The 20,233-nt window shown below is 43.0% G+C and overlaps 3 protein-coding genes across 4 annotated transcripts; 2 read left to right on the top strand and 1 right to left on the bottom strand.

The window, feature by feature from the left end:
* The first annotated feature begins 8 nt into the window (after positions 1-8).
* On the top strand, positions 9-8,347 carry CFAP68 (cilia and flagella associated protein 68). Of its 2 annotated transcripts, XM_007172962.3 has the most exons (4): positions 21-414; positions 2,425-2,655; positions 3,248-3,314; positions 3,551-8,347. In XM_007172962.3, the coding sequence occupies exons 1-4, from the start codon at positions 373-375 to the stop codon at positions 3,616-3,618; spliced, it is 408 nt and encodes a 135-aa protein (XP_007173024.2). In that variant the 5' UTR covers positions 21-372; the 3' UTR covers positions 3,619-8,347. The 2 variants fall into 2 exon arrangements, with proteins under 2 accessions (XP_028019985.1, XP_007173024.2); XM_028164184.2 differs by lacking the exon at positions 3,248-3,314 and having other exon boundaries at positions 9-414.
* A 6,004-nt stretch (positions 8,348-14,351) lies between these two features.
* CRYAB (crystallin alpha B) lies at positions 14,352-17,572 on the bottom strand. The gene is made up of 3 exons (XM_007172961.3): positions 17,283-17,572; positions 16,031-16,153; positions 14,352-14,717 (listed from the first exon to the last, which is right to left on the bottom strand). Exons 1-3 carry the CDS (start codon positions 17,481-17,483, stop codon positions 14,514-14,516), a joined length of 528 nt encoding a protein of 175 aa, XP_007173023.2. The 5' UTR covers positions 17,484-17,572; the 3' UTR covers positions 14,352-14,513.
* Positions 17,573-18,451: 879 nt separating this feature from the next.
* HSPB2 (heat shock protein family B (small) member 2) lies at positions 18,452-19,753 on the top strand. Its single transcript, XM_057553492.1, has 2 exons — positions 18,452-18,623; positions 19,113-19,753. Exons 1-2 carry the CDS (start codon positions 18,530-18,532, stop codon positions 19,562-19,564), a joined length of 546 nt encoding a protein of 181 aa, XP_057409475.1. The 5' UTR covers positions 18,452-18,529; the 3' UTR covers positions 19,565-19,753.
* The last annotated feature ends 480 nt before the right edge of the window (positions 19,754-20,233 follow it).

The following is a 20,233-nucleotide window of genomic DNA, read 5'->3' as shown; positions in this document are numbered from 1 at the left end:
GCCGGTTTCTAGCGGCCCCACCTCTTCGCCCGTCGTTGGCTGATGACGCTCCAGAGCGCCCGGTTGTCTTGACAGTCTCGTGCAGCGACATCCGAGGAGGAAAATAGCCATGAGTGCAAAAGCGATACACCGACCACCCCGTCCCCTCACTCCCTCACCCTATCGGAAGTGTTAAAATAGATGCCTTTGAGCCCTGAGCGACTTCGTCACACCTACATGAGGTCACAAGCAGTCACTAGTGCCGAGGGACAGGTCGAAGGTGAGGCGAGTTCTGAGTGAAGGAAGCAGGGCCGGGCTGAGGCCAAGAAGAGGTTGGGCTGTGTCCTGCATCCTGACACAGAGGATTTTCTCACAGCCTTCATCTCATCCGAAATGACTGCAACCCATTGTTACTGCTGTTCGGAATTTCTCCAGGTGCTTCTATTTCCTACCTTTTATTCATTCAAGAAATGTTGAGTGTCTGTTATGGGTCAGGCCTGTGAGAGCGGTTAGATATATGGAGGAACAAGATGTGGCCTGTGATTTCACCGAGCTTGTAGTCTGGTGGAAGATGCACAGCAAAAGAGGCAGTTCTGATTTAGTGGGGTGCAGTGCTATGCATGGAGTAATTCAGGGTGCTGTGGGAGCACACAGAGGGGAACCTTACCAAGTCAGGGGGTGAAGTGGAAAGATTTCCTGGAGGAAGTGCACCTGGGTTGAACGCTAAAGGGAGGAAAGTACACCTTACCTGAGTGAAGAGGCAGAAGGAACAATATATGCAAAAGCATGATGGAAAAACACAACAGCTGAGTTTGGCTGAAATGTACTTTGAGGGAGAGTGGGTAACAGATGAGACGGAAAAGTTAAGCAGGGACCAGGTCATATAGACATTTTAACAACCTTGAACCTTGCTCTGAAAACAGTGGCCAGCCAGTGAAAGATTTTACATAGAGGGATGACACAATTAGATTTTCATTTTCAAAACTTCTGCTTTCCTATGGAGAAATGATAGGAGGAGGAAAAGGCTGATGGCAAGGAGGTCAGAGAGAAGGCTACTGCAGTAATGGAAACTAAGGCTGATAGTGATCTGAATTGGAACTTGGCAGTGGAGATGGAGGGTAGTGGACTGATTCAAAAATCAACAAGACCTAGTGATTGAGAATGGATGTAGGGAGTTGAAAGAGAAATCAGAGTCTAAGATAAGCCCCAGGTTTCAGGCTTGGACAACTGAGTGGGTGGTGATGTCTGTCCTTACAGCCCCAGGGAGGGTGTCATCTTGGTTTGCAGTCTGAGTACTCGGCCTGTTGGACTTCGTAGGACCAGCTACTCTTTAGTCATCATGCTGTTTGTTGACATCAGTGTGTGCATCTATCTTCACAAAGGCACATGGTGTGAGGGCAGTTACCTTTAAACCTACAGTGTTGGCTTTGTCTCTACCTGTGGAAAGGTGGGTGGGTGGTGACTCCCAAATCATGGCCATCTGGTGGTCTGGGTGATCTATATTCTGTCTTTGCTTGGAGAACTGGGAGGGCCAGGTTTGGTAACATCTCTTCCTTTAAAGAACATGGAACGGCAGAGTAAGGTTTTCTGTCACTCTACTATAAAATCTTCAAACAACGCAAGCTCCTCGACTTCAAATTACTCAGCTTCAGGGAAGGTATTGTCTTGCTCCTAAGCCAAGGGACCAGACTCATCTTTTAACCAAAAGTAAACATGGTTAGGCTTCTGATTACTTACAAAAAATTGAAATTCAGACATTTGTCATCTGGTATGTGCAAAGTACTATTGATTAGGAGGGTAGACAGAAGGAGAGGATATGGTAATGAAAAAGACACAGTTCGTGTCCTCAAGGGATCAGTGTAGGAGATTCCACACTTCCTTGAAGAACTCTAACATATGGTATAAAGTTATAAATATATAAAGATGTGAACATAAAGTTCTGTGTGAGACAAGTGAAAGAGAAGTTAACTTGAGGGAAGGCATCATGAAAAGGGAATGCCACATCCTGAGAAGTGGCATTTGATCTGGGCCCAGAAGGAAGGAAACTATCATTTATTGATCATTTATTGTATTATCTAGTTATCCAACTCTCATTTTTCCCTGTTCTCTTTGACGATAGCAATACTCTTAGTCCTTAAATTCCTACATCTCAAAATTACCAGAACATTTTCTAGTTCTCCATATAGTATTGGGGGTACTGAAGTTCTCCTGTCTTTTGCGGGGGGGACATTTAATCTATATAGTCACCTACTACTGCTGATTGAGAAGGCAGGCCAAAGGATTCAGGAACTTGGAGAGAAAGAAATAGAACCACAACAATTAAACTGGGAGGAAAGCCTAGATTCTTAGAGGGTGTTATGTTATGCTTGGCGAAGGAAGAGAAAGGGATGCCTTTTCTGCTCTCTGGTTTGCGCAACAAGCTTTTCTATTTCTGCCTTTTCCCAGAGACAGTTCCTCACCTCTTTCCTTACAAACCCACACTGTGGCAGCCTCATTAATGCAGATGGCCATGCTGAAGTGTGGACAGATTGGAATGATATGTCCAAGTTTTTCCAGTATGGATGGAGGTGCACCACTAATGAAGATGCCTATTCGAACCGTACCCTCATGGGCAACTGGAACCAGGAAAGATATGACCTAAAGAATATCGTGCAGCCCAAACCCTTGCATTCCCAGGTAATCGAACTTTCTCTTCTTTGTTTCCTTCTGTTAGAAAAGGAAATACCTATGGCCATTTGAGAGGCAGAAATCTGATAACTTCCAGTGCTGAGATCTCTCAGACTTCTGTTCATTGAGTGGTTGGGAACGGGCAACAGTCCTCAGCTGGAATGCCTATCCCACTTTACTATCAAGTTGACCATTATATTATTGTAAGGTAATGAAAGGATGGGTAGCATGCTTTTTCTCTTGCTTCTCTTTGAACTTCATCAATCTACAGAAATAAATATATATATATATATATATATATATATATATATATATATATATATATATATATATATATAAAATGTCTTCTGACTCAGGGTAGCTTCTTCCCTGGTCCCTGCCTACCTAGACTTGTTGTTTATCTGCATCTTGCCCTTAAATCTCCTAAACAAAGAAACCAACAAAGGATATGAACATTAGTAGGATATAGGCTAATGACATATAGACTTATAGTCAATCTAAAATATGACAGAGCCTGTTAGAATTCATGTCATTGTGTCCTGTATTTCCCAGTATTGGTTATAGACTCCTGTATTTTTAATCTACTACTTTTTCTTTGCAGTTTGGACACTATTTTGAAACAACATATGATACAAGCTACAACAACAAAATACCACTTCCAACCCATAGTAGGTGGACTATTCTTTTTAATTCTTATATTCTCAGGACCTAACTCAGTGCTTGGAACATAGAAGGAACACAAATAAAAGTAAATTGAATGAGTGAATAAGTGAATGAATGAGTGAATGATTTCTCTGTTTTCTCAATTTTGACAGGATTCACTGTCTCTTCCCTCACTGTCTATTCCCTCAGAAATAAGAATGAGATTGGTTACTAAGACTCCTTCTCTTTTCTCTTCCCTCAGGGTTTAAGCGAGAGCCTCACTGGTTCCCAGGACATCAACCTGAGCTGGTTCCTCCTGCATACAAATAAACAGAAAAGTCAACTTACATGAGTAGCTATTCAGAGCCTCAAACTGAGCATCACTCTGTGTGTGTGTGGAATCCTAATAACTGCCAATTTCAGAGTCCATGATTCTAAGAAAGAATAAGAAGGTTCATGTTTCCAGTGTAGAATGTAGGAAGGAGCACATTCTAAGAACAACTAAGAATTTAGCTGACTGTAGCACAATTTTACTCTCTGAATAAATAAAGCACACAAAAAAAATTCTCTATTCCTTTTTTTTTTTTAAACCAAGATTTAGATGTCAAATTTAAGTTAATTATTTCTACTCTTAGGTCTACGTTACGGGTGTTGTAGGAAGGCATTAAAAAGAATTATTTCTCTCAAATCTACAGCCACTCTGCTTTTCCTTGCCTTCCATCAGGGGCAGAACTGCAAAATTCATCATGACTTAGGATGCATTTGGCTAGATGCTTTCTGGATGTGAGCGTGGTAGTCATGGTCAGATAGTTTACATTTACTGTGACCTTAATGAATATATCCCCTCTTAAGGACTAGAAAAAGAAAAATAACTGTTTTTATTATTATAGAAGATTTAAAACATACAAAAGTAGACAGAATAGTATAATGAACTCCCATGTACCATTACCCACCTTCAACAATGGTTATAACCAATCTTATCTATCCCTATCTACTTTCTCTATTTTTAAATTTTTCTCAGAAATTATATCATTTCATCTATAAATATTTCAGTTGATATCTAAAAGAGATAAGGACTGTCCATTTTTTACTCCCCCACAAAAGTCACCGAAGAAAACTTGATCAAACAAAACTGAGTTATTTATTAAGCCTTTAGCAAGGAAGAACCTCAACTTGACACAGTCTTGATAATGATTGAAAAGGGCGATGTTAGGGTAGGGTATTTTTAGGAATTTGGGATGACTCAGCTGGTTTAAGGTGGGTCTTTCATTGTGGGGAACTGGCAGCGATTGAAAAAAGGTTGTGAATAGTTTAGGGTTGGTGAACCCTGGGAGACAATAGTCTTAACGTGGCTAAACATCAGTATTTTCCAATCTTTTTGGTCTCCTGTTTAAGATAACAATATAATATTTGGGAGATATCTCCCATATATTACCTTCCAAACCTTCATTATTTTATGTTACGGGTATAAATATGGAATTTATGTTATATATGATGTTAGGTACTGACAAAGTTTGTTTTTTTTTTCTGTATGGCTATCCAGTTGTCCCCATATTAGTTATTAAAAAGACCATACTTTCTTCACTGCTCTTCAAAGCCATTTTTATTATAAATCAACTCTCTGTGTATACTTAGAACTGTTTCTGGGCTCTCTTACATTCCATTGGCCTATTTGTCATTTTTTTTAATCCCATCTTAGCTACAATGGCTTAATTACCTTATTACTATCTTAATTATGATAATTGTATAAGTCTTAATATCCAGTAGATCAAATTATTTTACCTTGTTTTTCTTCAAGAGGGTCTTAGCTATTTTTGACCCTTTGCATTTCAATATAAATTTTAGGATCAACTTGTCAAGTTCCACAAAAAGATACTGTTAGGATATTGATGGAAATTGCATTGTATTGTCAGATCAACTTTAGAATTTGAGTTGTCTCTTATTAATACTAATAATTCATTGGTGTGTGTTCTTGCAATATAAATATTTTATAGGCACATGTTTTAAGTTTATATGTTATATATCTGTCCTATACCCTAGGTATCCAGCATATTTTTTTAACATCTTTATTGGAGTATAATTGCTTTACAATGGTGTGTTAGTTTCTATTTTATATCAAAGTGAATCAGCTATACATACACATATATCCCCATATCTCCTCCCTCTTGCATCTCCCTCCCACCCTCCCTATCCCACCCCTCTAGATGGTCACAAAGCACCGAGCTGATCTCCCTGTGCTATGCTGCTGCTTCCCACTAGCTATCTATTTTACATTTGGTAGTGTATATATGTCAATGCCACTCTCTCACTTCAGCCCAGCTTACCCTTCCCACTCCCCATGTCCTCAAGTCCATTCTCTAAATCTGCATCTTTATTCCTGTCCTGCCCCTAGTTTCTTCAGAACCTTTTTTTTTTTTTAGATTCCGTATATATGTGTTAGCATACAGTATTTGTTTTTCCTCTTTCTGACTTACTTTACTCTGTATGACAGACTCTATGTCCATCCACCTCCCTACAAGTAACTCAATTTCATTTCTTTTTATGGCTGAGTAATATTCCATTGTATATATGAGCCACATCTTCTTTATCCATTCATCTGTCGATGGACACTTAGGTTGCTTCCATGTCCTGGCTATTGTAAATAGAACTGCAGTGAACATTGTGGTACATGACTCTTTTTGAATTATGGTTTTCTCAGGATATATGCCCAGTAGTGGGATTGCTGGGTCATATGGTAGTTCTATTTTTAGTTTTTTAAGGAACCTCCATACTGTTCTCCATAGTGGCTGTATCAATTTACATTCCCACCAACAGTGCAAGAGTGTTCCCTTTTCTCCACACCCTCTCCAGCATTTCTTGTTTGTAGATTTTTTGATGATGGCCATTCTGACTGGTATGAAGTGATACATCATTGTAGTTTTGATTTGCATTTCTCTAATGATTAGTGATGTCGAGCATCCTTTCATGTGTTTGTTGGCAATCTGTATATCTTCTTTAGAGAAATGTCTATTTAGGTCTTCTGCCCATTTTTGGATTGGGTTGTTTGTTTTTTTTTATAATGAGCTGCATGAGCTGCTTGTAAATTTTGGAGATTAATCCTTTGTCAGTTGCTTCATTTGCAAATATTTTCTCCCATTCTGAGGGTTGTCTTTTCGTGTTGTTTATGGTTTCCTTTGCTGTGCAAAAGCTTTTAAGTTTCATTAGGTCCCATTTGTTTTTTTTTTTTTTTTTTAATTTCCATTTCTCTAGGAGCTGGGTCAAAAAGGATCTTGCTGTGACGTATGTCATAGAGTGTTCTGCCTATGTTTTCCTCTAAGCGTTTTATAGTGCCTGGCCTTACATTTAGGTCTTTAATCCATTTTGAGTTTCTTTTTGTGTATGGTGTTAGGGAGTGTTCTAATTTCATACTTTTACATGTAGCTGTCCTGTTTTCCCAGCACCACTTATTGAAGAGGCTGTCTTTTCTCCATTGTATATTCTTGCCTCCTTTGTCAAAGATAAGGTGACCATATGTGTGTGGGTTTATCTCTGGGCTTTCTATCCTGTTCCATTGATCTATATTTCTGTTTCTGTGCCAGTATCATACTGTCTTGATTACTGTAGCTTTGTAGTATAGTCTGAAGTCCGGGAGCCTGATTCAGCATATCTTTTATTGTGATAAAATATACATAACATAAAATGTACCATTTTGGGACTCTCCTGGTGGTGCAGTGGTTAAGAATCCGCCTGCCAATGCCGGGGACACGGGTTCAAGCTCTGGCCCAGGAAGATCCCACATGCTATGGAGCAGCTAAGCCCGCGAGCCACAACTGCTGAGCCTGCATAACACAACTGCTGAAGCCCGCACACCTAGAGCCCATGCTCCGCAACGAGAGAAGCCACCGCAATGAGAGGCCCACACACCGTAACGAAGAGTAGCCCCAGCTCGCTGCAACTAGAGAAAGCCCACCTGCAGCAATGAAGACCCAATGCAGCCAAAAACAAATTGATTAATTAATTAATTTTAAAAAATGGTTTAACTGTTTTTAAGTATACAATTCAGTGGCATTAAATACATTCACAATGTTGTGCAACCATCACCACTATCCATTTCCAGAACTTTTTCATCATCACAAACTGATACTCTGTACCAATTAAGCAATAATTCCTCATTCCCCTCTTTTGTCCCTAGTAACCTCTACTCTATTTTCTGTCTCTATGAATTTGCCTATTATAAGTACCTCATATAAGTGGAATAATACAATATTTTTCTTTTTGTCTCTAGCTTATTTCACTCAGCATGTTTTCAAGGTTCATCCATGTTACAGCATGTATCCTTTTTAAGACTAAGTCATACTCCATTGTATGTATAATACCACATTTTGCTTCTCTATTCATTTGTTAATAGACACTTGGGTTGTTTTCACCTTTTGGCTAGTGTGAATAATGCTGCTATGAACATTGGTGCACAAATATTTGTTTGAATCCCTGCCTTCAATTCTTTTGGGTATGTACCCAGAATTGGAATTGCCAGATCATATGGTAATTCTGTTTAACAGTTTGGAAATGCCAGTTTTCCATAATGGCTGCACTTTTTTACATTCCTACCAGTAATGCACAAGGGTTCCAATTTCTCCACATCTTTACCAACACTTATTTTCTGGTGTTTTGTTTGTTTGTTTTCATTTTATTATAGCCATCCTAGTGGGTGTAAAATGCTGTCCTGCTGTGGTTTTGATTTGTATTTTCCTAATGGCTAGTGATCTTGAGCATCTTTTCATGTGCTTATCAGTTATTTGTATGTTGTCTTTGGAGAAATGTTTATTCAAGTCCTTTGCTCATTTTTGAATTGTGTTGTTTGCCTTTTTGTTGTTGAGTTGTAGGTGTTCTTTATATATCTTTATATATTCTGGATACTAATCCCTAATCAGATACTATATGATTGGCAAATATTTTCTCTCATTCTGTAGGTTGTCCTTTCACTCTCTTGATAGTGTCCTTTGATGCACAAAAGTTTTCAGTTTTGATGAAGTCCAATTTATCTATTTTTTCTTTTATTGCCTAAACTTCTGGTGTCATATCCAATAAATCATTGCTAAAATCAATGTCATGAAGCTTTGTCTCTTTGTTTTCTTCTTTTAGCTCTTATGATTAGGTGTTTGATCTTTTTTGAGTTAATTTTTGTATATTATATAAGGTAAGGGTCTAATTTCATTCTTTTGCATGTGGATATCCAGTTTTCCCAGCACCATGTGTTGAAAAGACCGTCCTTTCCCCATTGAATGGTCTTGGTGCATTTGTCAATAATCATTTGACTATATATGCAAGAGATTATTTCTGGGCTCTCTATTCTATTCCTTGGTCTATGTCTGCCTTTATGCCAGTACCACACTTTTTTGATTATTGTACTTTTGTAATAAGTTCTGAAATCAGGAAGTGTGACTCTCCCAAATTTTTTCCTTTTTCAAGATGGTTTTGGCTAATTCAGGGTCCCTTGAGATTCCATGTGAATTTTAGGGTGGAATTTTCTATCTCTGCAAAAAATATTATTGGAATTTTGATAAGAATTGCTTTGAATCTGTAGATCACTTTAGCTAGTATTGATATCTTAACAATATTAAGTTTTCCAATCCGTGAACATAGATGTCTTTCCATTTATGTCTTCTTTAATTTATTTTAGCAATGTCTTATAGTTTTTAGTGTACAAGATTTTTGCCTCCTTAGTCGAGGTTATTCCTCGACTATTCCTCGAATATTTTATTCTTCTTGATGCTATTTTAAATGGAATTGTTTTCTTAATTTCCTTTTTGGATTATTCATTGTTAGTGTATAGAAATGCAACTAATTTTTGTGTGTTGGTTTTATATCCTGCAATGTTGCTGAACTTGTTCATTAGTTCTAATTTATTTTTTTGGCGAAATCTTTAGGGTTTTCTATATGTAAGATCATGTCTTTTGTAAGTAGAAATAGTTTTACTTGTTTCTGTCCAACTTGGATGCTTTTCTTTTTCTTGCCTAATTGCTCTGGCTAGAACTTGCAATAATATATTGAACAGAAGTGGTAAAAGTGGACATCCCTGTCTTGATCCTAGTCTTAGAGGAAAGGCTTTCAATCTTCACCACTGAGTATGATGTTAGCTGTGGGTTTTTCATATATGGTTGAGGTAATTTCCTGATACCTACAACTGAGTTCATAATCTTCAGTCTCAAATTTGTCCATCTTATATATTTCATATCTTGGTGAATTCCATAGTTTTCTTTTATGTGTCGTAACCACTCTTTCTTATTTTTAATATTACATATTGCATAATAAATTCACACAGTTGTCAAAAACAGAAAGCAAGGAATTATTTTGAATCCCCCTTTCTCATCCTTCCCATTAAAACAGATACCAAGCCCTATAAATTCTATCTCCACATTATGTCTTGATTATGTCCCTCTTTTTTACATCTCTATCGCCTTTGCCATATTCCACTTTCCCATTATTTCTCACTCTTACCCTTTTGGTTGATGTCTCTATTTTCCATTTTGGTCTCTATTTATCAATCTCTATATTGCTCCCAGATTAAGTCTAAAAATGCAGAGTGGATCATGCTACTCACTTGGTTAAAATCTTTCACTGGCTTTTATAGCCTTCAAAATAAATTTCAAACTCCTTAGCAGAGTTTTCTCTACTTTCTGACTCTTATTCCTCATCTCTCACATTCCCTCTCATATATCTAGTGCTCCAACCAAACATAAATATCAATACCTGCCTGGGCACTTCATGCTGTTCCCCCTTCTAGATGCATTTTCTTCCCTCTTAACCTTGCTAAGTCCTATAAACCATTAAGAATTCAGTCAGACACCCACTAGGATGGCTATAACCAAAAAGATAAATAATTATAACTGTTGGTGAGGATATTGAGAGGTTGGAACCCTCATACACTGCTGGTGGGAATTTTAAATGGGCAGCTGGGCTTCCCTGGTGGCGCAGTGGTTAAGAATCTGCCTACCAATGCAAGGGACATTGGTTTGAGCCCTGGTCCGGGAAGATTCCACATGCTGCGGAGCAGCTGAGCCTGTACGCCACAGTTACTGAGCTTGCTCTCTAGAGCCCACGAGCCACAACTACTGAAGCCTGCATGCCTAGAGCCCGTGCTCCGCAACAAGAGAAGCCACCGCAGTGAAGCCTGGGCACCGCAACCAAGAGTGGCCCCTGCTGGCCACAACTAGAGAAAGCCCGCGCACAGCAACAAAGACCCAACACAGCCAAAAATAAATAAAAATAAAATAAATTAATTTTTTAAAAAAATGGGCAGCTGCCTTGGAAAATAGTCTGACAGTACCTCAAAAGGCTAGATGGAAAGTTACCATATAATCCAGCAATTCCACTCCTAGATACATACTCAAGAGAAATGAAAACATGTCCACACAAAAACTAGTACATGAATGTTCATAGCAGCATTATTCATAATAGACAAAAAGTGGAAGTAACTCAAATGTCCATCAATTGATGAATGGGTAAATAAAATGCAGTAGATCCATGTAAAGAAATATTATTTGGCAGTAGAAAGGAGTGAAGTACTGATACATGCAACCGTATGGAGGATACTTTAAAACATTCTGCTAAGTGAAAGAAGCTAGTCACATAGGGCCAGGTATTGTATGAAATGTCCACTTATATGAAATGTCCAAAATAGGCAAATACATAGAGAAAGAATGTAGACTAGAGGTTGCCTAGGGCTGGGCTTCCCTGGTGGCGCAGTGGTTGAGAATCTGCCTGCCAATGCAGGGGACACGGGTTCGAGCCCTGGTCTGGGAAGATCCCACATGCCGCGGAGCAACTGGGCCCGTGAGCCACAATTACTGAGCCTGCGTGTCTGGAGCCTGTGCTCCGCAACAAGAGAGCCCGCGATAGTGAGAGGCCCGCGCACCGCGATGAAGAGTGGCCCCTGCTTGCCACAACTGGAGAAAGCCCTCGCACAGAAACGAAGACCCAACACAGCCATAAATAAATAAAAATTAAAAAAAAAAAAGATTATGTCTGCTTGAGAAATCTGGTAATTCACTAAAATGATTAAAGCTGACACATGGTTTCCAGGGCATTCTTCAGTTTTTTACACTACTTAATTCAGCCTCAATCAGTTAAGGTGTTTTTGCATACCAGTAACATAAAACCCTCATCAAAAAAGATTATACAAAAACAAGATGTAAGTAAGTACTCCATTCTGAAGTAAGGAAGCTCTAAAGTTGACCAGTTAAGCAGTTCAATGACCCATCAAGGTCTCGGAGTCTTACCATCTTCTTGCTCAGCCATCGTCAGTATATCATGGATGCTCCCTCATGGTTTCAAGATGCCTACAGCGATCTGAGTATCACATTCTCATGCTCCAACATGCAGAGGAAGAAAAAAAATCAGTCTCTCTCTCTGTCTCTCTCTTCCTCGCTGTCTCTCTCCCTCTCCCTCTTCCCTCCCTCCCTCTCTCTTTTTTGGCAAGTCTTTTTAAAGGTAAAAAGCTTTTCTAGAAGCATCTATAGCGAATTTCCCTCCTGTCTCATTGATCATAATTGGGTCGTAGCCCTTTCAAGACTAATCCCTACAGGATTCCCTACAGGAAGGAAGGGAATTTCCATGATTGATTTAGACCAACTCTGACTGGAGCTTAGGGGAACGCTTCACTTTCCTGAAGCACATGGCTAGGAAGAATATGGTGGATACCTAAACCAATCTGGGGTGCTGTTGGCAAGACTGAAGGTGGTAAATAGGTTACTTAGGCAGCCAACAATGTCTGCTACACAGCCATAAAAATTGGCTCTAAATTTAGAGAAATCTGACTTGTGGCTAGATCACAGCATTTCAGACTATTAGGAAGTTGTTTTTTAAGAGAAAACATTTTGAACCTGTATAGATTTGCAATGTATATTGTCCTAGCTCCACACCCCTGCAACATAAAAACTTTCAACAACTGTTTCACGTGTCATTTTTTTTTTTTTTGGAGGAAGAGGAGAGAAAATTCCTATGATTAAGTCACATTTTTTTTTCTTTATGTCTGGCTGGCCACCTTCACTAGCCCTTTCGCTTCTGCTAAGGGCCTCTAACTCTCTACCAATTACAAGCTGCGGGGCTGATGGTGCAGGAGGTTAGTGTGAGGCAGGAATCACAGGGACTCCTTGGCTGGAGAGACTTTTTTTTTTTTTTTTTTTTTAATTTATTTATTTATGGCTGCGTTGGGTCTTCCTTTCTGTGCGAGGGCTTTCTCTAGTTGTGGCAAGCGGGGGCCACTCCTCATCGCGGTGCGCGGGCCTCTCACTACCGCGGGCTCTCTTGTTGCGGAGCACGGGCTCCAGACGCGCAGGCTCAGTAATTGTGGCTCACGGGCCCAGTTGCTCCGCGGCATGTGGGATCTTCCCAGACCAGGGCTCGAACCCGTGTGCCCTGCATTGGCAGGCAGACTCTCAAACACTGCGCCACCAGGGAAGCCCCACGTGTCATATTTTAAAAGCATGGCCAATCCCCAAACCGTAGGCTTTGTGAAGGAAAGAGTCCTTGTTAGAAATCAGAAATCAGCTGGAAGAGGGTTCAGAAAAAATAAGAGTTGTCTCTAAACATTTATACCAGGGCTATTTTTCATTAACTGAATCAGAAGTTTGTCTAGACTCACAAAAGTGAAATAGAGGTGTTTCTGTAGAGCAGTATGTCTTTGTTTAAGCTAAATAATATAATCACTTATTGATCTGTTGTTATTCACTGTAATTCTTAAACCTTTTAAAGACAAATACCATATGATATCACTTATATGTGGAATCTAAAATATGACACACCAATAAATAAATAAATAAATAAATAAATAAATAATAAAAAGGGACTTTCCTAGTGGTCCAGTGGTTAAGACTCCATGCTTCCAACGCAGGGGGTGCAGGTTTGATCCCTGGTAGGGGAACTAAGATCCTACATGCCGTGTGGTGCGGCCAAAAAAAAAAAAAAAAACTAAAATATGACACAAATGAACATACCTACGAAACAGAAACAGACTCACAGACATAGAGAACAGACTTGTGGTTGCCTGTGGTGAGGGGATGGGGGAGCAAAGGATTGGGAGTTTAGGATTAGCAGATACAAACTATTATATATAGGATGGATAAACAACAAGCTTCTACCATATAACAAAGGGAACTATATTCAATATCCTGTGATGAACCATAATGGAAAAGAATATGAAAATATATATATACATGTGGATAATTGAGTCACTTTGCTGAAGAGCAGAAATTAACACAACATTGTATAATAAATCAACTATACTTCAATAAAATTTTAAAAATAAAAAAAATAAGGGACTTCCCTGGTGGTCCAGTGGGTAAAAATCCACACTCCCAACGCAGGGGGCCCAGGTTCCGATCCCGGTTGGGGAACTAGATCCCACATGCATGCCACAACTAAGAGTCCACATGTTGCAACTAAAGATCCCACGTGCCACAACTAAGACCCAGAGTGTCTTAAATAAATATTTAAAAATAAATAAAAAACAAAAGTTAACCTTTCTAAATTGTGGGTCAATGGATTGTATATTTCCCAGTCTAAGTTTTAATAGGTGTTTACTGGCTAATTAAGGGACTACACCTGAGAGGCTTGTTTGGTGATAATCACCAGTCCTATTGTGATAATCACCTGTCCACCTTGTGAATCAGCTGAAGGCAATGCTTATCGGTAGCAAAATGTCAAAGTTGAGGACACCATCTCCTCCCTGGTGACATGATTAATTTCAGAGACACACTAAGGCCTTTTATGCATTGTCATCCAGACCTCATTCAGATTTGTTATTGGAACTGAGGGCCAAAATCAAAGAGGGAGGAGAGGAACTAATATTCCTTGAACTCTGCTAAGGGCTTTACCTACTTCTTCTCCTTAATTTACTCCTTACAACTAGTGTACAAATCAGTACCCCATGTTATAAATGGAAGACCTAAAGACCATAAAGCTTAAGTGACTTGCTAAATTTATCCCATGAGTAAACGCTGGAAACAGTCATTCTGACTCTAATATCCCTGGAGTCCCCTAAATCATATGTGATAATTATTACAAAATATTCAAACACAAGACAGTTATCTGTTGCTGAATGATATTTATTAGCTTAATAATTTGGGCCTGCCAAATTTGGGCCTGCTTATTATTAGCATTAATAAGCTTCAGCACTAGTCACAAGATTTTCATTTACTGGTGGGGAAATTTTCTTGTTTTAAAAAATGCAGTTAGAGAAAGGGCAGCTACTTCTTGGGGGCTGCAGTGACAGCAGGTTTCTCTTCACGGGTGATGGGAATGGTGCGCTCAGGGCCGGAGGCCTGTTTCCTTGGTCCATTCACAGTGAGGATGCCATCAGATGACAGGGATGAAGTAATGGTGAGAGGGTCCACATCAGCTGGGATCCGGTATTTGCGGTGGAACTCCCGGGAGATGAAGCCATGTTCATCCTAATCCAAGAGAATAAGGAAAGAGGTAGAGAGATAAGAACAGGAAATAGCATCACTTGCCTAGAACTCAGACATCCTCCTTCCCCTTAGATGTGGCCAAATGCATGGCAACATGAGAGAAAGCTAAATAGCTGTTCTGTTTGGGGCTAAGATGAAATTGCCTAGGTGGCCACTCCTACCAATGAGAGTCTGAGAAGTTTGAACAGCCAAAATTTCATAGCTCTCTAAACCCTCAGGCATGGACATGTTCAGGGGTATTTCCCAGAGGTTTAGATCAATGTTTTTGGGGCCTACAGGATTTGGAATATCATCCGGCTTTGAAGATTTGAGTCCCTGAGGAAACCCAGAAATTGTCCTGACTCTTCAGGAATGTTCCAGAAGTTTCCAGACCAATAGACCTAATAATAACAGCAACAACAATAAAGACTCCCTCCAGGGAGGTTCTGATCTAAAGTTGAATCATACAAGCAAAACTGAAACAGCTTGAGGACCTCACACTATACTGTTTGATGCACAAGTTTATGAGTTGGGAATTCCCTGGTGGTCCAGTGGTAAGGACTCCGAGCTTTCACTGCCTTCGGTAGGAAGCAAACTCATTGAAAAACTCTCCCAGAAAGTAATGAAAAGCTATTCCATTCTTTAGAATTTGGCTGAAGAATTCTGACCGTAACCTTTACACCTGCTGAATCTCAAGCATTTATCCAGACAGGCTCTCAACTGATTTCCACATGGGTCTAGGGTATTAGGAGCTGAGTAGAGCTCTGAAGCTTAGGCAAAGCAAGTAGTTCAGCATTAAGATGGGCTAAAGAGAAGTGAATTCCAAAACATCTGAAAGAAAAGTCTAAAATTCAAGGGCCTTCCGAGTGCATGCAGTTAATGTAATTATATAAAGCAATCAGATGTCTAGCAACCACTACTTATAAATCAGTGGTCTTCAGCCTTGACTAACTGTACATTAGAATCCCCTAGGGAGCTTTGAAAAATCCTGATTTAACTGACCTGGGATATGCCTGAGCATTGGGATTTTTTTTTTTAATTCCCTTGGCAATTCTAATGTGGTCAAGGTTGAGAACCACAGGCTTAAACGGGAAGTTAACATCCCATCTATCCCATCTGAGGTAATCAAATCAAAACAAACAACAAAGATCACTTCTCTGGCCAAAACAACAACAACAATAACAGCAACAGGTTTATCCCTGTTCTTGACTCTTATGGCTTAGGACTGGAATGCTGCCAGCCTCAGGGGCTGATGGCAGTCTCTGGCATATAGTATGTACTGGATGAATGAGCAGAAGAGAAAGCCAGCTACGTACCTGGCGCTCTTCATGTTTGCCATGCACCTCAATCACATCTCCCAGCACCTTGACCTTGAGTTCCTCTGGGGAGAAGTGCTTCACATCCAGGTTGACAGAGAATCTGTCCTTCTCCAGACGCATCTGGAAATAGCAAGGTGGGGGAGGGGAAGATAGTAAGATAGTAGGAATATGAACAACACTAGTACAGTCTCATTCTGCAGACTTGCTTTCTTTCCAGGTAGTTTATCCTCCTCTTTTTAGCTAAAAATCCCTTTTTGAATAAGCATGACTCTCTAGTTCAGGGGTGCCACTACAGTGGTAGCCAAGGCACACCATTTGGTCATCAGGCCAAACTTTATTTACAGGGACAGGGAAGAAGACAGGCCACCCAGGGGACAAATCACAAGGATGGGTCTGGGCATGGCTTCTGCTGCTTCTCTGACCCAATGTCTGGCCTTGTCATTTGTCTGTGAGACAAAGGCCCCTTCTTCTTACTCAGGTCTCTGCCAAGTTTTCCACCCACTCAATCTGGAATGTTCTGCTGGCTCTGATTATCCTTCCAAAGCCCTTGCCCACTCGGCTCCTGTTTACTCACTCTTGAATATTTTTAAACCAGAGTGTTATCTGTGACAGCTTCTGTCAATCTTATCTGTTCGCCCCATTCTCCTACCCTCTCAGGACAAGTGGAGGGGGGTCCCTAAACTTGACCTACCTTCTATCCTCATTAGGCTTGGACCCAGGTCAGTGCCCTGTCATAGCCCTGAGAAACCCAGAAAATCATAGAAGAGGGAATAGAAAGGAAGAAAATAGTGGCTGCTGTCTCCAGCTCTATGCTGCGGGGATGAAAAGCTCAGGATGAGGTAGGACTGTCTCCTGGCTCTTGAACTTGAGATGATAGTATTTGTCAGGAGTGTGAGGTATTAGAAGAGGTGAGCAAAGGGGTATGAAGGCAGCTCTTTCCCTGTAGATCATTATGAACCAAACCAGAAAGGGACATCCTTCTTAGAAGATGGGACAGAGAATGATCTTCGTAACACATGGAAAAAATGTAATAAATAGGATACAGAGGTGCATCGAATACAAACAGGTGACTGGGGAAGAGAGGAACTAGGGACCTCATCTTTCTTCACTGCAGGACATACAAGAGCCTAAGACACTTGGGACCCTTAGACCTAGTCAGATTTAGGCCAGGAGGAAAAGGACAGTGGATGGAGACGCTTCCAGGAGGCTCCAGAATGAACTCACCTGTCCTGGCAGAGGGGAGACTTACCTCTGAGAGCCCAGTGTCAATCCAGCTGGGTGCCCGCAGAAATGAAGGCAGCCGAAGGTAGAAGGGGCTCAGGGAAGTAGAAGCTGGGAAGAGATCAGACTCCAGCAGGTGCTCACCAAAGAACTGGTCAAAGAGGCGGCTGGGAGAGTGAAGAGGAAAGAAGGAGCGGCGGATCCAAGGGTGGTGGATGGCGATGTCCATGGTGGCTAGGTGAGTGTGGAGACTCAGCTGGCTGGTCAGCTCCTTCCGCCGCAGCTACAGCCAGCCCCTTATATATGCAGTCTTCTGAAGCTTCTGGAATGATGATGTCAGGGGTTTTATTATGCCAGCTCACTGCCCGTTCATGGAGACTTGTGATTGGGGATTTGGCAGTTTGACACATACCCAGTACTCACTGAGCTAAGAAAAGAGAAATACAAACACGTCTGAGCTGGCCAGTGACTTGTCCTGGTCTTGTTTTACTCGCTTTCTGTCCGCATCCCATGGCACCCACCCCCACCCCCTTCTCTGGAGTTGGGACTGAGGCAGGAATCCCAGGCAGGCGGGCAGTGGGCCCCTCCTCCTCCTCTCCAGCCTAGCATGCCAAGGGAATGTGGCCAGAGACTATCTTGGGCCAGGGAAGGAACTGGAATCTTCCTAGGCTGGGCCCCAGGATATTAACTCTTTGTGGGTCCCTGAAGGAGAGTAGTAATCACCAACATGTCAACGGCAGGTTTCCACGTGGTGCCCTGGGTCGCCCTGGGTTCAGAGAGGACCCTGACCTTAATCTAGGCAGGAAGGCCCCTCACCCTGCCCCAGAGAAAGGGGAGAAAGTTGTTTGCGTCGTTCACTTTACAGGCCTGGCAGAACAGTAAATCCAGGCGAGCTTGATGAAGCAGAGCGCCGGCTGCCTGCCACTGAGGAGGAGAAGAGGGGCGTGGAAAACGTGCAAACTCTTTGGGAGGGTCTCAGCGTGGTCTCTCCGGGGCCTCCAGCACCAGCCTCCCCTCCCCAGCTCGCTCCGCAGCCAGGACCCCCAGCTGTCCTCCCCGCGGGGCCCCCCGTGACAGCTGAAGGGTGTGCAGCGGAGGGGACGGGGGTCCAGGCGGCGCAGGCCACACACTCGACGCGGGCGCTGCCCGCCCCTCCCCCACCGGGCTCGGCACTATTTTGGGTGGTGTAGACCCCGCCCCCACCTTCGAGTGCGCCCGGGCGCTGCGGCAGCTGGGGCCGCACCTCGAGCCGGGGCCGCCGGCGGGTCTGCAGCCATGTCGGGCCGCTCGGTGCCACATGCCCACCCGGCCACCGCCGAGTACGAGTTTGCCAACCCGAGCCGCCTGGGCGAGCAGCGCTTCGGGGAAGGTATGGCACGGACGCCACCCCCTTGCCTCCCACCCCCACCTGCTGAACTTCTGGGCTGACCTCCCAATGATACTGGCCTCCACCCCACTCCGGGCTTAACTGAACTCCTGGGGTGAGCCGTCTCCCACCCCAGACTCCCCCCTCGTCCCCCTCCGGGCAGGGCTCGCTCCCCTTCCTACTGACCTCGGTGCGGACTGCTGCCCACTGTGCTCTGATACCTGCCCCTGCTCCCCTCGGGATGCCTCCCCTGCGAACCACCCAGACCCGGTTTGGTTTGCTCTTCCTCATCCCAACTCATTCCCTTTCTCAGTCTCCTCTCGCCAGCCGCCTCATTCCAGCCACTGGGACCCCTCCTTCCCCTTCCCTGCTTCTCCTGACTCCCCTCCAGCTCTCCCTAGGCCTCCCCTCCTGATCTGCTCTCATGTCGCCCTTCTTCCCACCCCATCCTCCCTCATCCTGCCTCTTGCCTTCTCTCTCTCTGCCCCTCAGGCCTCCTGCCAGAAGAGATCCTGACCCCCACCCTCTACCATGGCTACTATGTCCGGCCCCGGGCCGCCCAAGCTGGGGAGGGCAGCAGGGCAGGGGCCTCTGAGCTTCGGCTCAGTGAGGGCAAGTTCCAGGCGTTTCTGGATGTGAGCCACTTTACCCCCGATGAGGTAACCGTGAGGACTGTGGACAACCTACTGGAGGTGTCTGCCCGACACCCCCAGCGCCTGGACCGCCATGGCTTCGTGTCCAGAGAGTTCTGCCGAACCTACGTCCTGCCTGCTGATGTTGACCCCTGGCGGGTCCGCGCTGCTCTCACCCATGATGGCATCCTCAACCTGGAGGCGCCTCGGGGTGGCCGACATTTGGACACAGAGGTCAATGAGGTCTACATCTCCCTGCTCCCTGCACCTCCTGATCCAGAGGAAGAGGAGGCAGCCAGTGCTGAGCCCTGAGTGCCGCAGACCCAGCACCCTTTCTAGCTCCCGCGGTGGTAGGACTGGCTGCTCACCACCCCAGAGGCAGCAGCATCCTTGGGGGAAGGGAAAAGCGCATGGTCACAATGTATGGTTTGGTCCCTTGGGACGTGTCATAGTGTTTTCATTTAGTTTTGGGTGGAGCTGAATAAACCCAAATCTCAGGGCCTTGTTTGTGCTGCTCCCTATTCTGTGGCCTGGAGGATGGGATGGGCAGGGAGGGAGACAAAAAGGACAGCTAGACAAAAAGGTCCTCAGTTAGATGTACCCAACGTCATAGCACCCTGAGCTCACACTTGGATGCTGAGATCACACCTGGAAGCTGACACTGGCTCCAGATCAAATTCCTGGCCATAATTTTCTCACAATGCAACAAAAGAGAGAATGATCCTGGGAGGGAAAAGGGATATGCCATCCAAACAGCCCAGAGGGCACTGTCTGAGCTGGTGATTAGAGACACAAAAACAAGGGTCTCCAGACTGTCTGGCCTGTTTTGGGTAGGGGTTGGGAAAACAGCTTTTGGCTGCAGAGTTGCCTAAAGCCCTGGTTTCCCATACTAAGGTCTGTCCACTGTAAATGGTCTCTGATTCTGAGGGATCGAGTATGCAGACACAGGGGCACAGACACAGAAGCCTCTGCCATTGTCAC

This window comes from Balaenoptera acutorostrata, chromosome 9 (assembly GCF_949987535.1).
Source record: "Balaenoptera acutorostrata chromosome 9, mBalAcu1.1, whole genome shotgun sequence".
NCBI lineage: Eukaryota > Metazoa > Chordata > Mammalia > Artiodactyla > Balaenopteridae > Balaenoptera > Balaenoptera acutorostrata.
This window is presented reverse-complemented; position numbering and strand designations above follow the sequence as displayed.

Bases quoted from the DNA above. Each gene is read 5' to 3' on its own strand.
- CFAP68 (XM_007172962.3), top strand. From the start codon at position 373: ATGACTGCAACCCATTGTTACTGCTGTTCGGAATTTCTCCAG. The intron at 415-2,424 runs GTGCTTCTATTT...GCCTTTTCCCAG, and splicing joins GCTGTTCGGAATTTCTCCAG to AGACAGTTCCTCACCTCTTT. The intron at 2,656-3,247 runs GTAATCGAACTT...TTTTCTTTGCAG, and splicing joins CCAAACCCTTGCATTCCCAG to TTTGGACACTATTTTGAAAC.
- CRYAB (XM_007172961.3), bottom strand. From the start codon at position 17,483: ATGGACATCGCCATCCACCACCCTTGGATCCGCCGCTCCTTCTTTCCT. The intron at 16,154-17,282 runs GTAAGTCTCCCC...TGCTATTTCCAG, and splicing joins TTGACACTGGGCTCTCAGAG to ATGCGTCTGGAGAAGGACAG. The intron at 14,718-16,030 runs GTACGTAGCTGG...CTCTTGGATTAG, and splicing joins GCAAACATGAAGAGCGCCAG to GATGAACATGGCTTCATCTC.
- HSPB2 (XM_057553492.1), top strand. From the start codon at position 18,530: ATGTCGGGCCGCTCGGTGCCACATGCCCACCCGGCCACCGCCGAGTAC. The intron at 18,624-19,112 runs GTATGGCACGGA...TCTGCCCCTCAG, and splicing joins CGAGCAGCGCTTCGGGGAAG to GCCTCCTGCCAGAAGAGATC.